Here is a 13,742-nt window from a genome sequence, read left to right as displayed (position 1 = left end):
TTCACCCCGCACATTCTTCAGTTCCCAGTCACATCAGACAACTACTACTTCCTCCTGCCCAGACTTGTTCCTCACAACATCTCAAGTGAAGAACCAGCTGAGGAAGATAAAGGCGAGGAAGGAAGCGGGTCCAGATGGGATTAGCTTCCAGCTCCTCAAATCCTGCGCAGACCAGATGTGTGGGATCGTCCAGCACATGTACAACATTAGCCTGAAGCTGGGCAGAGTCCCCCAGCTGTGGAAAACATCCTACCTGGTTACGGTTCCAAAGAAACCCACCCGAAGGAGCTCAACAACTTCAGACCAGTGGCACTGACGTCTCATCTGTCCATCTGCGCCCCCTGGTGAGCTCTTCAATGGACCCAGGGAACAGACGTTGAGAGGGTCTCAACTTACAAGTACCTGGGTGTTCATTTCAACAATCAACTGGACTGGAGCGACAACACAGATGCTCTCTATAGGAAGGGTCAGAGCAGACTCTTCCTACTCAGGAGGTTGAGGTCCTTTGGCGTTCAGGGGACACTCCTCAGGAACTTCTATGACTCTGTGGTTTCATCTGTCATTTTCTATGGAGTGGTCTCCTGGGCAGGAGGCATCTCAGGCCGGGACAAAAAGAGGCTGGACAAACTGGTGAGGAGGGCTAGCTCTGTCCTGGGCTGCTCCATGAACTCTGTGGGGGGCAGGAGGATGACGGCGAAACTGTCATCAATGCAGGACAACCCAGCCCATCCCCTCAATGACACTCTTACATCACTCCACAGCTCCTTCACTGATAGACTGTTACAACCTCGCTGTGTGAAGGAGAGATTTCGCCGCTTGTTCCTGCCGGCAGCTGTCAGACTTTTTAACAAGAACATTGGGTCAAGCCTACAAACGGGCGGGCATTAGTGCAATTGTGCAGTCCTAGGATGCAACACACATTACTACTGTACTTTATCCAATGGTGTCCTTAAATATTGACCAATGATGTATTTTGTTTACCATTGCAGTATTCTTATCATTGCAGTATTCTTATCATTGCAGTACTTCTATCATTGCAGTACTTCTATCATTGCAGTATTTTAACACTGCAGTACTTTTATCATTGCAGTACTTTTATCATTACAGTATTTTTATCATTGCAGTATTTTTTATCATTACAGTATTTTTGTCATTGCAGCATTTTTATTTATTTCCCCTCTACCATGGACAGACATAAGGAGTGTTTCCTTACACTTGTATATGATGTGGGATGTAAGCGGGTATATACATGAGGATTTGTGTATATACGTACATACTGTGTATATTCGCATGCTTTTTATGAAAGTCTGCTGCTAATGTTATACATTAACAGCTACATTACGCCGCTGCCTCTGTGTGATCTATATCTTTGCTGCTGAAATACTGCAAATTGTGCAGCCGCCGTACCAGGTGGAGACACAGTACGTCAGCAGGCTCTCAATGGACGAGTGGTAGAAGGCCAGCAGAATCTTCTTGTCCAGGTTGATTTCCAGAGGACCCTCAGGAAGTGCAGACGCTGGTGGACCTTCTTTATCACTGCTGTGGTGGTGTGTGTCCAGGAGAGGTCATCAGAGATCTCTACTCCCAGGAACCTGAATGTGTGGACCCTCTCCACACACACACCTTTGATGTAGAGGGTGGGTGGCACAGTCTTGTTCCTCCTGAAGTCGATGACGATCTCCTTCGTTTTTGCAGTGTTGAGCTGGAGTTCATTGTCCTCACACCAAGCCGTTAGTCTCTGGATCTCTTCGCTGTAAGCTGTCTCGTCTCCTTTTGAGATCAGACCGACCACTGTCGTATCGTCAGCAAATTTGACGATAGTGTTGTTTCTGTGGGCCGGTCTGCCGTCATAGGTGTAGAGAGCGTACAGGAGAGGGATCAGCACGCATCCTTGAAGGTAACCAGTGCGCAGTGTTTGGGTGGAGGATGTGTACGGGCCGAGGATCACGGTCCGCGGTCCGTGTGTGGGCGGGAAGGCCGAGAATGTCCAGGTTGGTGATGAGGATGTCTGGGATAATCGTATTGAATGCCGAGCTGTCGTCCACAAAGAGCATCCTGACATAGCTCTGCTGTTGTTCCAGGTGGCCCAACACAACATGCAGAGCAGTGTCGATGGCGTCCTCAGTGGATCCGTTAGCTCGGTATGCAAACGGGTAGGGGTCCAGTGTGGGAGGAAGTCAGTCTCTGATTTGCTGGAGAACCAGTATCTCAAATCACTTCATTATGACTGGTGTGAGAGCAACAGGACGGTAGTCATTCAGGTGGATTGTGGGTGACTTTTTGGGGACAGGAATAATGGTGGAGGTTTTCAAGCAGGAGGGTATGACATCTTGAGCCAAGGAGCGGTTGAAGATCCTGCAAAATATGTGATAACTGGTGGGCACATGCTCTGAGGACTTTGCCTGGTATTCCGTCGGGTCCAGTGGCTTTCTGGGGTTTACTGCCAGGAGAGCACGCCTCACATCGTGTTCTTCCAAAACGGCTCCTCATGGATCTTGGATACTTGGAAAGATTTTAGAGACGTGTCATGATAAAAAGGGACTGTTCCGTTCTGTACGTGTTCAAACCAAGACTGGTGTGCTCGATAGACCAGTGACAAAGATATGTCTTCTCTGTTAGGCAAATGAATAACAATGAACACATATTGTATACATGTTTCAAGATATACCCAGTACATGGTTTATGTTATAAGATTGATTATTTGTAGTTATTTGTTTTAGTTTGTAATGCTCTAAATTGATTTAACTTTAATGGCTCATTTGTGTTTGATGATTGTAAATTGGTTTGTCCTCTGTCAGACCCAATCAGGGGCCGGTGTGTACGAGCCATTTGTTATGTTGAAGTACGTTTTGGAATTAAACCTCCCACCACTTGGGGGCAGTGTGGTGTCAATTAGCCACAGGTCTATATAATCAATGACAAGATGAGACCCAGGTGTTGCTATTGAAAAACCAAAAAGTTTTAGACCGTGGAGTGACGTGATATGAGGGGACGTGGCATGACGTGACGTGAGGGGACGTGACTTGACACGAAAGTGAACCAAGTGCATCGAGATCGACTTTAGTTAGGAAATACAATTCAATACAATCCAACTTTATGGTAGAAAGGACATGCGTAAAAACAAAACAAGCCAGTAGCAACCATAGTGATCTTGCCATTTTGATTGGCAATTGGGTCATTACAACTGGTTCTCCCTATATCACCCCCTCGTCTTGAAAGAACTGCACAAACAAATGGGACACTTGGGTGCAGAGAGATTACTAAATTTGGTGAGAGAGAACGTTTTTATTTTTAGCACTCTGTCATGAATGTATGTCAATGTCTCAAGAAAGGGAAGCCAAACTGACAAACATGTGCACCAACGCAGAGTATTGAAACCACTCACCCTTAGCAGTTAGTATGAGTCGACTTTCTTCATCTGGAACAGTGTCAAGGTGGTTGTGAATATATTTCATGGTCATGGAACATTATACACGCTTTGCACAGGCATATGCGACCACTAACAACTCAGCAAAGACTGTGGTAGAAAGATTGTTCAATGACTTTGGCCTGAGATTTGGTTTATCAGAAAAACTTCACCACAATTTAGGGCGAGAGTTTGAAAACAGGCGGTTACACTAGTTGAAGGAATTTGGCAGGTATAAAGGGTTCTAACACAACTCCATATCACCCTCAGGGGTAACAGATCCTTGGCCAGTTCAGAGTTCTTTGACACCTTCAACATACAGGGGCCCTGCTCTCCGTACTCCCTCCAAACCTGTTCTGGAGTGACAGAGACCATGGGGAGACGAGCTTCTGGCTACCAAATCGAATCTATGGACAGTAAGGTCAATCTTCTGCTACCGTGTTCCGTGGAATGCAACGACATCCCCGACAACAGATCCAAAATCCCGACATCCAATTCTGCATCCAACCAACCCCACCTCAAATCAATCGCTCATCTCATCCCAATACTCGATCAGAGCGCAACCAGTGCGCACGAACACGTCTGCGGTCATTCGTCTCGGCTCGCACACACTGACGTTCCTTTGACGGACCATGGCGACAGTGACACTCACAAGTCTACTTCGCTCTGATAACCGCAGGCTGGTACAAGTAAACAAGTCATATGTTTGATAGAGTTTGTACTTGTGCTACTGTACTAAAGAACAAGTCTACTGCAAGTTTTTATTTTATGTTGCTTTAAGTTAAATAAAGCCACAACAGTTGCCAAATAAAACATTTTGGTTCATAATTTTGGAGCAATGAGCATTGATTCCACTGTTACGTTATCTGTTAGTAAGTCATAGTCCTTAATAGTCCATCAGAAAGTCTTTGCTATTGAGTAGAAACCTTTTTTAGTTTTGGTCTAATAAATTTACAAAAACTAGAGTAAAACTTTTTGCCTTTCCGTCGCCTAAAACCGACTAAAACTATCACGAATAGGAATGACTAAATCTGACGAAAACTAATAAGCATTTTCGTCCAAATGACTAAGACTAAGACTAAATCTAAAATGTCTGCCAAAAACAACTCTGGTCCTAAGGTGGTTGGTCAACGCTAATGTATGCACCACAAGAGAGTATTAGTTCACGGTTCTGCACAATAGTTTGGATTTAGACATCAAACGTGAGCTCATACGATCATTGTAAAATGCGCTATGTAGATAAAGTAGTATTGTATTGTATCTGCACAAAATAAAAAATACAGAGCTACAAAGGCTGAAGCGGACAAGAGCAAGAATGTGCACACGAACGCTGACTGGTTATATTTCGGGCATTTAGCGAAGCTAAAGTCGTGTCAACTCTCAGGAGGCAGACGACGGCTGACAGCCGTCAACAGGCAGGCATGGATCTTCATCCCACCCCTCCCTGGCTAACGGTAGGATAACGACACAGCTAATAAAAACAATTTGCTTCTGGCCGTTAAAACAAAAGGCCTTCGCACAACAAAATTAGCTTCTTACTGTCCAGCCAGCCTGCGTCTAAATGTAGCGGAGTTGCCTCTGATGCAGTCGTATGCGTTGTATGACACCGCTTACAGCCGCCAGCTTCGGTATGAGAGTGAGTTGGGCGAACATTTCAGATAAAGACCTCTTCTTGCATGTGCTTTTAGTCGGGGCCGCTTCAGGAGTGTCAATGTTCAGCGAACAAAAAAGTTCAGCTAAGAGGTCGACTCCACTGCCTAGTGTGGCCGCATTGGAATGTAACATTGAGTGGCGTATGCGTAGCCCACAGCTCTTACATTCCATAGAATGAAACGCCATGTTGTAGTTACGTCGCCTACATTCGCCTATTCACGAATAAATTGAGGCCAATCCTCATCCAAATAAATGTGCATGTCTACTCATTCCCACTTCAGGCTGTGTAACTATCCCGACTAATGTTTTCTGCCGTGTGTCCTCACCGTGATCAGCAAAAAGGTAGTTTGCGAGTGTCCTCCCAGCATTCATATATGTAGCTCTGCTCACTTCCACATTTCCTCATTCTCATATAAATCAGCCACAGAGAGGTTAATCCTATTGATATGTTGAAGTGGTCATAGGTAGGGATGGTCACATGAATGGTTGATCACCATTTTTTATAAGCAATGAAAGTACAATGATTTTCAATGAAGAGTTTGTAATCTGTCCCATTAGTGACTCGCGCAGGACCTTGGGGAGGACAGAGGGGGACTTGGCCATATTCCTCATAAGTAGGCATTTTTCAAGTCATCACTTATTTCCATATTCTCCAAAATGAATGGATAAAAAAGACTGATTTCAGTTTCCTGGTCCAAAAATATATAAACTGAGATTGTTAGTGAAAAATGGTCCATCTTGGAAGGCAAGTTCCAAATGTTAGTTTCAAAACATTTATTTAGATAGATTACTTTTTTGTGCATGACATTTTAATCAAACCATGATTTAAGTGCTTTTTTCGATGTTTAAGTGCAGTGTTTATGTTCAAACTGCATAATGTTACAGTTATATAAAATTTTAAATACATTAAATATTAAATATACTTTTTAGAAAAACATCCCTGCACAACCGAATTTAAAAATTCGTCATAATGGAGGGGTTTAGATGAGAGTTTTTAGATGGTACTTTGAGGAAAAAGTTCGCGATACACTAAAACTACACGCAAAGTAATCAATGTTTTGTACAATAGAAACTCATTTACTCACATCTCATTTGATATCAACTATATTAAAATATACAAAAAGGTAACTCACCATTTTGTTCACTCCACACTTAGAGTAAATGTTCAACTTGCTGATTTTCACAAGAGAAGCTTCTATGGAGCTTTTAAGATACAGTGCTCTTCTCAACAGATGTTGATTAGCACCAGACTTTGTGAAGACCTATGAACACACAAACAAAGTGCTTTACCTGATGCCTTTTCAAGATACAATTGTAACTAGAACCCACGCAACGTTGGGGTACTGACACATTGGAATTGCAATGTTTTATTTATATATATATATATATATATATATATATATATATGTGAAAAAGATGTGCTCTCAATTGTGTTCTTACTTTGTTACATATATGTTTGAGACGTAATGTTTCTTTGACTCTGTCGCTTTATATTAAAGTCTTCACTTCTTCCACATACTATTGCTGCGTAGTACTCCTCTGCCAACAGGTTATGGGCCCAGTATCCGACTGAAGCCAGGAGAACATCAGGAATTCTTGGACTGTCCCACCAGAAAGAAGCCGCAACGTACTGCGAGTCTGGTGAGCGTAACTGCGAGTAAGCCGATGGCTAGCGCAATGAATCGGCGGCCGACTGAAACGAGTAGCCGCTGGAGTAGACTCCTTTTTGATGGGGAGAGAAAAACTACGAACTGTGGGAGACAAAGTTTTTGGGTCACTTAAAACGACAAGGGCTCAAAGACGCGATTCTGTACAATCCAGCTGAAAATTAAACAGATGATGAGGATGATAAAACAGCCATCATTAAAGCGAAAAATGCAGACGCATATGCAGAGCTACAATTTTTGGATGACAGAACGTTTATCACTGGTGATGCAAGAGGCAGCAGATGATGGACGAAAGGCACTGCAAATATTGAGGAAGCAAGCCGCGCATTGTTAGCCTCTACAAAGTGTTGACAACGCTCAGGAAGTCTAACAGTGAAAGTGTCACTGAGTACATTATGCGGGCAGGGACCGCCATCAAAGCACTTCGGTGAGATATTGAACAACGGATTGGAATGGTATTGAATGGGCTGCCTGAATCTTTTGAACCATTCAATGTCCACGAAACTCAAATTGAAGGAGCAAAGACTTTTGCTGACTTCAAGACGAGACTACGGCGCTACAAAGACAACAAAAATATGAAAGGACCAGCATCAGAGGACAATGTTATGAAGGCACGAGGACAACCAAGTACGAAAACAGAAAGTGCCAACATTGAGTGTTTTAAATGTGGCCGAAAGGACATAAACCTAAAGAGTGTCAACGTAAGCAGTGTGCAGTTTGTGGAAGAACGCCACGCACCGCGACTCAAACTGCAGGCGTCAACAACGGTCGGATAACGCACAAAAAGTTACAGATGACAAGGATTACGCATTCCACTTGAATGAAATTGACACAAATATCCAGCCGGTGCACAGTATCAACAAAACAGGTCTGATGGTTGAAACGGGCGCCACTTCACGCGTCATAACAGATCTGAGGAAGTTCAAAGCGTTCAATGACAGTTTTCAAGCCGAGACACACACACTGAGCGGAATTGGCTGATGGAGTAGCAGAACACAGGGGAGACGCGGAGCTCTGCCTGATGGACAACAACAGCGAATGGCACAAAGTAACGCTGATACAGACGTTATACGTTTCATCTTTTCCACAGGACATCTTCTCTGTGCAGGCAGCTATATCCAGTGGCGCGACGGTCATCTTCAAGAAAGGACATGACGTTCACAAGGACACAAGGATAAAGATAAATGATAAAGATGTCTTTTAATAATCCAACAATGGGGAAATTTGCAGTGTTACAGCAGCAAAGATAGAGATCTCACAGTGGCGGCGGCGTAATGTAGCCATTAATGTATAACATTAGCAGCAGACATTCATAAAAAGCATGCAAATATACACAGTATATACGTATATACACAAATCCCCATGTATATACACACTTACATCCCACAACATATACAAGTGTAAAGAAACACTCCTCATGTCGGTCCATGGTACAGAGGGTCAATAAATAAAAATGCTGCAATGATAAAAAATACTGCAATGATAGAAAATACTGTAATTATAAGAGTACTGTAATGGTAAAGGTACTGCAATGATAAAAAATACTGCAATGGTAAAAGTACTGTAATGGTAAAAGTACTGCAATGATAAGAATACTGCAATGGTAAACAAAATACAGCATTGGTCAATATTTAAGTACACCATTGGATAAAGTACAGTGGTATGTGCATTGCATCCTAGGACTGCACAATCGCACTAATGCCCGCCTGTTTGTAGGCCTGACCTTATGTTCTTGTTAAAAGTCTGACAGCAGCCGCCAGGAGGGAGCAGCGAAATCTCTCTTTCGTACAGCGAGGGTGTAACAGTCTATCACTGAAGGAGCTGTGGAGTGTTCTAAGAGTGTCATTGAGTGGGTGGGCTGGGTTGTCCAGCATTGATGACAGTTTTGCCGTCTTCCTCCTGCCCCCCAATGAGTCCACAGAGTCCAGGGAGCAGCCCAGGACAGAGCTGGCCCTCGTCACCAGTTTTACCGGGATGCCTCCTGCCCAGGAGACCACTCCATAGAAAATGACGGATGAAACCACAGGGTCATAGAAGTTCCTGAGGACTGTCCCATGATCGCTAAAGGACCTCAGCCTCCTGAGTAGGAAGTGTCTGCTCTGACCCTTCCTATAGAGAGCGTCTGTGTTGTCGCTCCAGTCCAGTTTATTGTTCAAATGAACACCCAGGTATTGTAAATTGAGACCCTCTCAACGTCTGTTCCCTGTATATTCACTGGTGTAGGTGGAGAGTGCAGATGTTTGCAGAAATCCACCACCAGCTCTTTAGATTTCCCAGCGTTGATTTGGAGGCGGTTCTGTTGACACCAGTCCACAAAACCCTAAGTGAAATGCACTCGACATGATCCACACAAACATAGCTGGACCAATTGATCCAGAGTCAATTGACGGGCATCGCTTTGCAGTATCATGTACTGTTGATTATTCCGGTGCAGTATTTGTGTATTTCATGAAACACAAGAGTGACAGTGCAAGCGACTGAGAAATTCCTGGCAGATACAGCTCCATACGGGAAGGTCAAATGCATCTGATCTGACAACGGAACGGAGTTTCTGAGTAAAAACTATCATAATTTGCTGTCTAGAAATAGCATCAAGCATGAGACATCAGCACCATATACGCCACACCAAAATGGCACAGCCTTACGTAATTGGCGCACGTTATTTGGCATGCCGAGATTGTCAGGTTTAAATGCCCATTTTGGGAGGGCTTACTGAAATAATTTACTAAATGTAACGGCCGAAATAAAACACTAGCTGAATGGCCAGGAGGAACCAGACACCGCTGTTCATTTTCACCGCCGGCGGGGGAAAAGAGTGGGACAGAGAGGCCGCGAGCAGCAGCTCGCCTGCTCGCAGCCGCTCGCCTGCTCGCAGCCGCTCGCCTGCTCGCAGCCGCTCCATGCAACTCCTCTCCTCTCCTCTTCTCACCGGTTGGCTTTTATTAGTTTGACTCAAGAATCACAAGAAATTAGAATACAATGAAGGTCTGTTTAGCCTAAACTAAATCACCAGAATACAGGAGATTAATTAACAATGGTGGTCTGTTTTAGACTAAACTAATCAGCAGAAGACAGAAAACATCAATAACTAATCATCAGTAACTCTAGCAGGCAGAGAATCACAACTCACAGTGTAAAGGTCAGTTTAACTATACACATCATCAGGATACAGTGTCTGTGTGCGTGTGTGCTAAAATAACAAGTAAGTGTCTATGTGTGTGTGTTTAAACATGAATGAGTGTATAAAAACATGATTATAAATACACAAACTGATTAACTATCCTCAGCCCATTTTACAGAGATGCATGCTAATCCCAAGTGGTTTACCAAGGATGTTATGGACCTCTGCAGTCCAGACAGCAGCTATTGTGAGAAACAAATGTTTCAAAAATAGAATAAAACAGACAGCTTATCAAATGCTAATGGGGAAAAGACCTCACCTCTCCACAAAACAAAAGTTTAGTTCTAAATGTTTTGCATATTACAGAACAGAAAGAAACTAGACTCCAAGTGTGAGGAGGGAATATTTGTTGGGTATGACAAAATAGCCCTGCCTATTTGGTGCACTATCCAGACAGTGAAAAAGTACAAAAACACAGGTTAGTAAAGTTTGTAGCAAAAGCTGTAGCAGAATAGGAAACACAAACTTTCACTAGTGATGATGATGATCGGGTACAGAACAAACCAAGGGCAAACCAATCTGTACCAACCATAAGTGTGCGCCTCACTCAGGGTCATGAACCCACAAATGACACCTGATGTGAACAGCCAGTCACAAAACGAAACAGAAACAAAAAGAAATGGCACCTGAAGTGAGTGACCAGACTGGTGAAACTCAACAAAGACGACATCCTTCCAGAGAGAGAAAGAAACCAAAATATTGGTATGACTATGTATGTGGTGAAGAATTTGATAATCAGATTTTCACTAATGTTGATGACTGTAATCGGTTAATGTGTAACATACCTGTAAGATATCGTGAAGCCATAACCATGCAACGCAAATGGAGTGATGCAATGGATAATGAGATGCAGTTGCTAAAAGACAACAACACATTTACCCTGACTAACCTACCTCTGGGTAAGAAAGCAGGGGGGTAGATGGGTGTATGCGCCTAAAAGCAATAGTGAAGGAAGTGAAAATTACAAAGCACGTTATGTTGCAAAGGGATATAGTCAAAGATGGGTGTAGATTATGATGAGACATTTTCACCCACCGCAAACATGACTAGCATTAGAGTGCTAATGCAAAAAGCAGTACAAGATAACCTGATTTTACATCAGATGGATGTCAGAACAGCACACTTGAACACTCTGAGAACACTCCACAGCTCTTTTAGTGATAGACTGTTATACCCTTACCGTACAAAAGAGAGATTTCCCCGCTCCTTCCTGCCGGCTGCTGTCAGACTTTTTAACAAGAACATTAGATCAGGCCTACAAACGGGCAGGCATTAGTGCAATTGTGCAGTCCTAGGATGCAATGCACATACTACTGTACTTTATCCAATGGTGTAGTTAAATATTGGCCAATGCTGTATTTTGTTTATCATTGCAGTACTTTTACCATTACAGTACTTCTATAATTGCAGTATTTTTTATCATTGCAGTACTTTTACCATTACAGTGCTTTTACCATTGCAGTATTTTCTATCATTGCAGTATTTTTTTTATCATTGCAGTACTTTTACCATTACAGTACTCTTATAATTGCAGTATTTTCTATCATTGCAGTATTTTTTTTATCATTGCAGCATTTTTATTTATTGACCCTCTGTACCATGGGCAGACATGAGGAGTGTTTCCTTTCACTTGTATATGTTGTGGGATGTAAGTGTGTATATACATGGGGATTTGTGTATATACGTATATACTGTGTATATTTGCATGTTTTTCATGAATGTCGTCTGCAAATGTTATAAATTAACGGCTACATTAGGCCGCCGCCTCTGTGTGATCTATTTCTTTGCTGCTGTAACACTGCAAATTTCCCCATTGTGGGACTATTAAAGGACATCTTTGAACGCACCAATTAACTGTGAAATTTTAATTTCACCTCCACACACAGCTTGGGCTCTGGTACCAGTCCTCTTGAGAGGGGTTGGACACTCTTCCACTCTGGAGTTGCCCAAGGTGAGAGACGCCGAGCAGGTGTGGGCATACTTATTGACCTCCGGCTTGTCGCCCGTACATTGGAGTTCACCCCGGTGGACAAGAAGGTAGCCTCTCTCTGCCTCAATGTGGGGGAATGGGTACTGACTGTTGTTTGTGCTTATGCACCAAACAGCAGTTCAGAGTATCCACCCTTTTTGGAGTCTTTGGAGGGTGTGCTTGAGAGCGCTCCCTCGTTTTGCTGGAGGACTTTAATGCTCAGGTGGGTAATATCAGTGAGACCTGGAAGGGCGTGATTGGGAGGAACGCCCCCCCCCCCCCCAGTTAGATGATCCACTTTGTAGTGGTGTCATCGGATTTAAGGGTGAAGAGAGGGGCGGAGCTGGCAACTGATCACCACCTGGTGGTGAGTTGGCTCCAATGATGGGGGAAGATCCCGGTCCAACCCGGCAGACCCAAACGTATTGTGAGGGTCTGCTGGAAACGCTTGGCAGAATCCACGGTCTGAAAGAGTTTCAACTCCCACCTGCAACAGAACTTTGCCCACGTACCGGGGGAGGCGGGGGACATTGAGTCTGAGTGGACCATGTTTCGTGCTTCCATTGTGGAGGAAAGCAATCGAAGCTGTGGACGTAAGGTGGTCGCGGTGCCTGTTGTGGTGTCAACCCCCAAACTCGGTGGTGAACACCAGCGGTAAAGGATGCTGAAAAAAAGGAGTCCTATCTGGCCTTTTTGGCTTGTGGGACTCCTGAGGCAGCTGACTGGTCACCCGTGTCAACCATGACAGCCCCACAACATCCAGAGCCTTTAAGAACTCCGGGCGGATCTCATCCAACCCCGGGGCCTTGCCACAGAGGAGCTTGTTAACCCCCTCGGTTACTTCAGCCACAGAGATAGGTGAGTCCACCACGGAGTCTTATGGCTCTGCTTCTTCAATGGAAGGCGTGCAGGTGAAATTGAGGAGGTCTTCGAAGTAGTCACCCTACCGACTCACAACGTCCAGAGTCAAGGTCAGCAGCACCCCATCTCCACTATAAACAGTGTTAATGGTGCACTGCTTCCCTCTGGTGAAATGCCGGATGGTGGACCAGAATTTCCTCGAAGTCATCTGAAAGTTGTTTTCCATGGCCTCACCGAACTCCCCACCGAAGTTTTTGCTTCAGCAACCACCGGAGCCGTATTCCGCTTGGCCAGTCGGTACCTGTCAGGTGCCTCCGGAGTCCCACAGGCCGGAAAGAAACGACAGGACTCCTTCTTCAGCCTGACACCATCCCTTACAGCCGGTGTCCACCAGCGGGTTCAGGGCTTGCTGCCACGACAGGCACCAACCACCTTACGTCCACAGCTTCGATTGGCTGCCTCCACTGGTCCACTCAGACTCAATGTTTCCCACTTCCCCCGGTACGTGGGCCAAGTCTGCCGGAGGTGGGAAATGAAACTCTTTCTGACAGGGGATTATCCCAAGCATTTCCAGCAGACCCTCACGATCCGTTTGGGTCTGTCGGGTCGAACCGGCATCTTCCCACACTATCGGAGCCAACTCACCACCAGATGGTGATCAGTTGACAGCTCCGCCCCTCTCTTCCCCCGAGTGTCCAAAACATGCAGCCGCAAATCAGATGACACGACTACAAAGTCGATCATCAAACTGCGGCCTAGGTGTCCTGGTGCCAAGTGCACATATGGACACCCTTATCTTTTTCTAATGGTGTTCGTTATGGACAATTCATGATGAGCACAGAAGTCCAGTAACAGAACATCACTCGGGTTCAGATTGGGGGGGCCGTTCCTCCCAATCACGCCCTTCCAGGTCTCACTGTCATTACCCACGTGAGCATTGAAGTCCCCCAGCAGAACGAGGGAGTCTCCTTGGGGAGAGCTCTTCAGCACACCCTCTAAAGACTC

General features: G+C 44.6%; 1 protein-coding gene across 6 annotated transcripts in view; it reads right to left on the bottom strand.

The window, feature by feature from the left end:
• uvssa (UV-stimulated scaffold protein A) overlaps positions 1 to 13,742 on the bottom strand; it is a 177,097-nt gene that overhangs the window by 110,727 nt on the left and 52,628 nt on the right. For all 6 annotated transcript variants that reach the window (XM_088287071.1, XM_088287072.1, XM_088287070.1 and 3 more), the window contains one exon: positions 6,193 to 6,321. In XM_088287071.1, coding sequence (XP_088143197.1) covers positions 6,193 to 6,321 — 129 coding nt within the window. The remainder of the gene's footprint in view (positions 1 to 6,192; positions 6,322 to 13,742) is intronic.

Source organism: Idiotropiscis lumnitzeri, unplaced genomic scaffold (genome assembly GCF_059441095.1).
Source record: "Idiotropiscis lumnitzeri isolate Australia: NSW breed Sydney's pygmy pipehorse unplaced genomic scaffold, RoL_Ilum_1.0 HiC_scaffold_23, whole genome shotgun sequence".
In the NCBI taxonomy this organism is placed as follows: domain Eukaryota; kingdom Metazoa; phylum Chordata; class Actinopteri; order Syngnathiformes; family Syngnathidae; genus Idiotropiscis; species Idiotropiscis lumnitzeri.
Note: the sequence above shows the minus strand (reverse complement) of the source record. Positions and strands in the feature narration are given on the sequence as shown.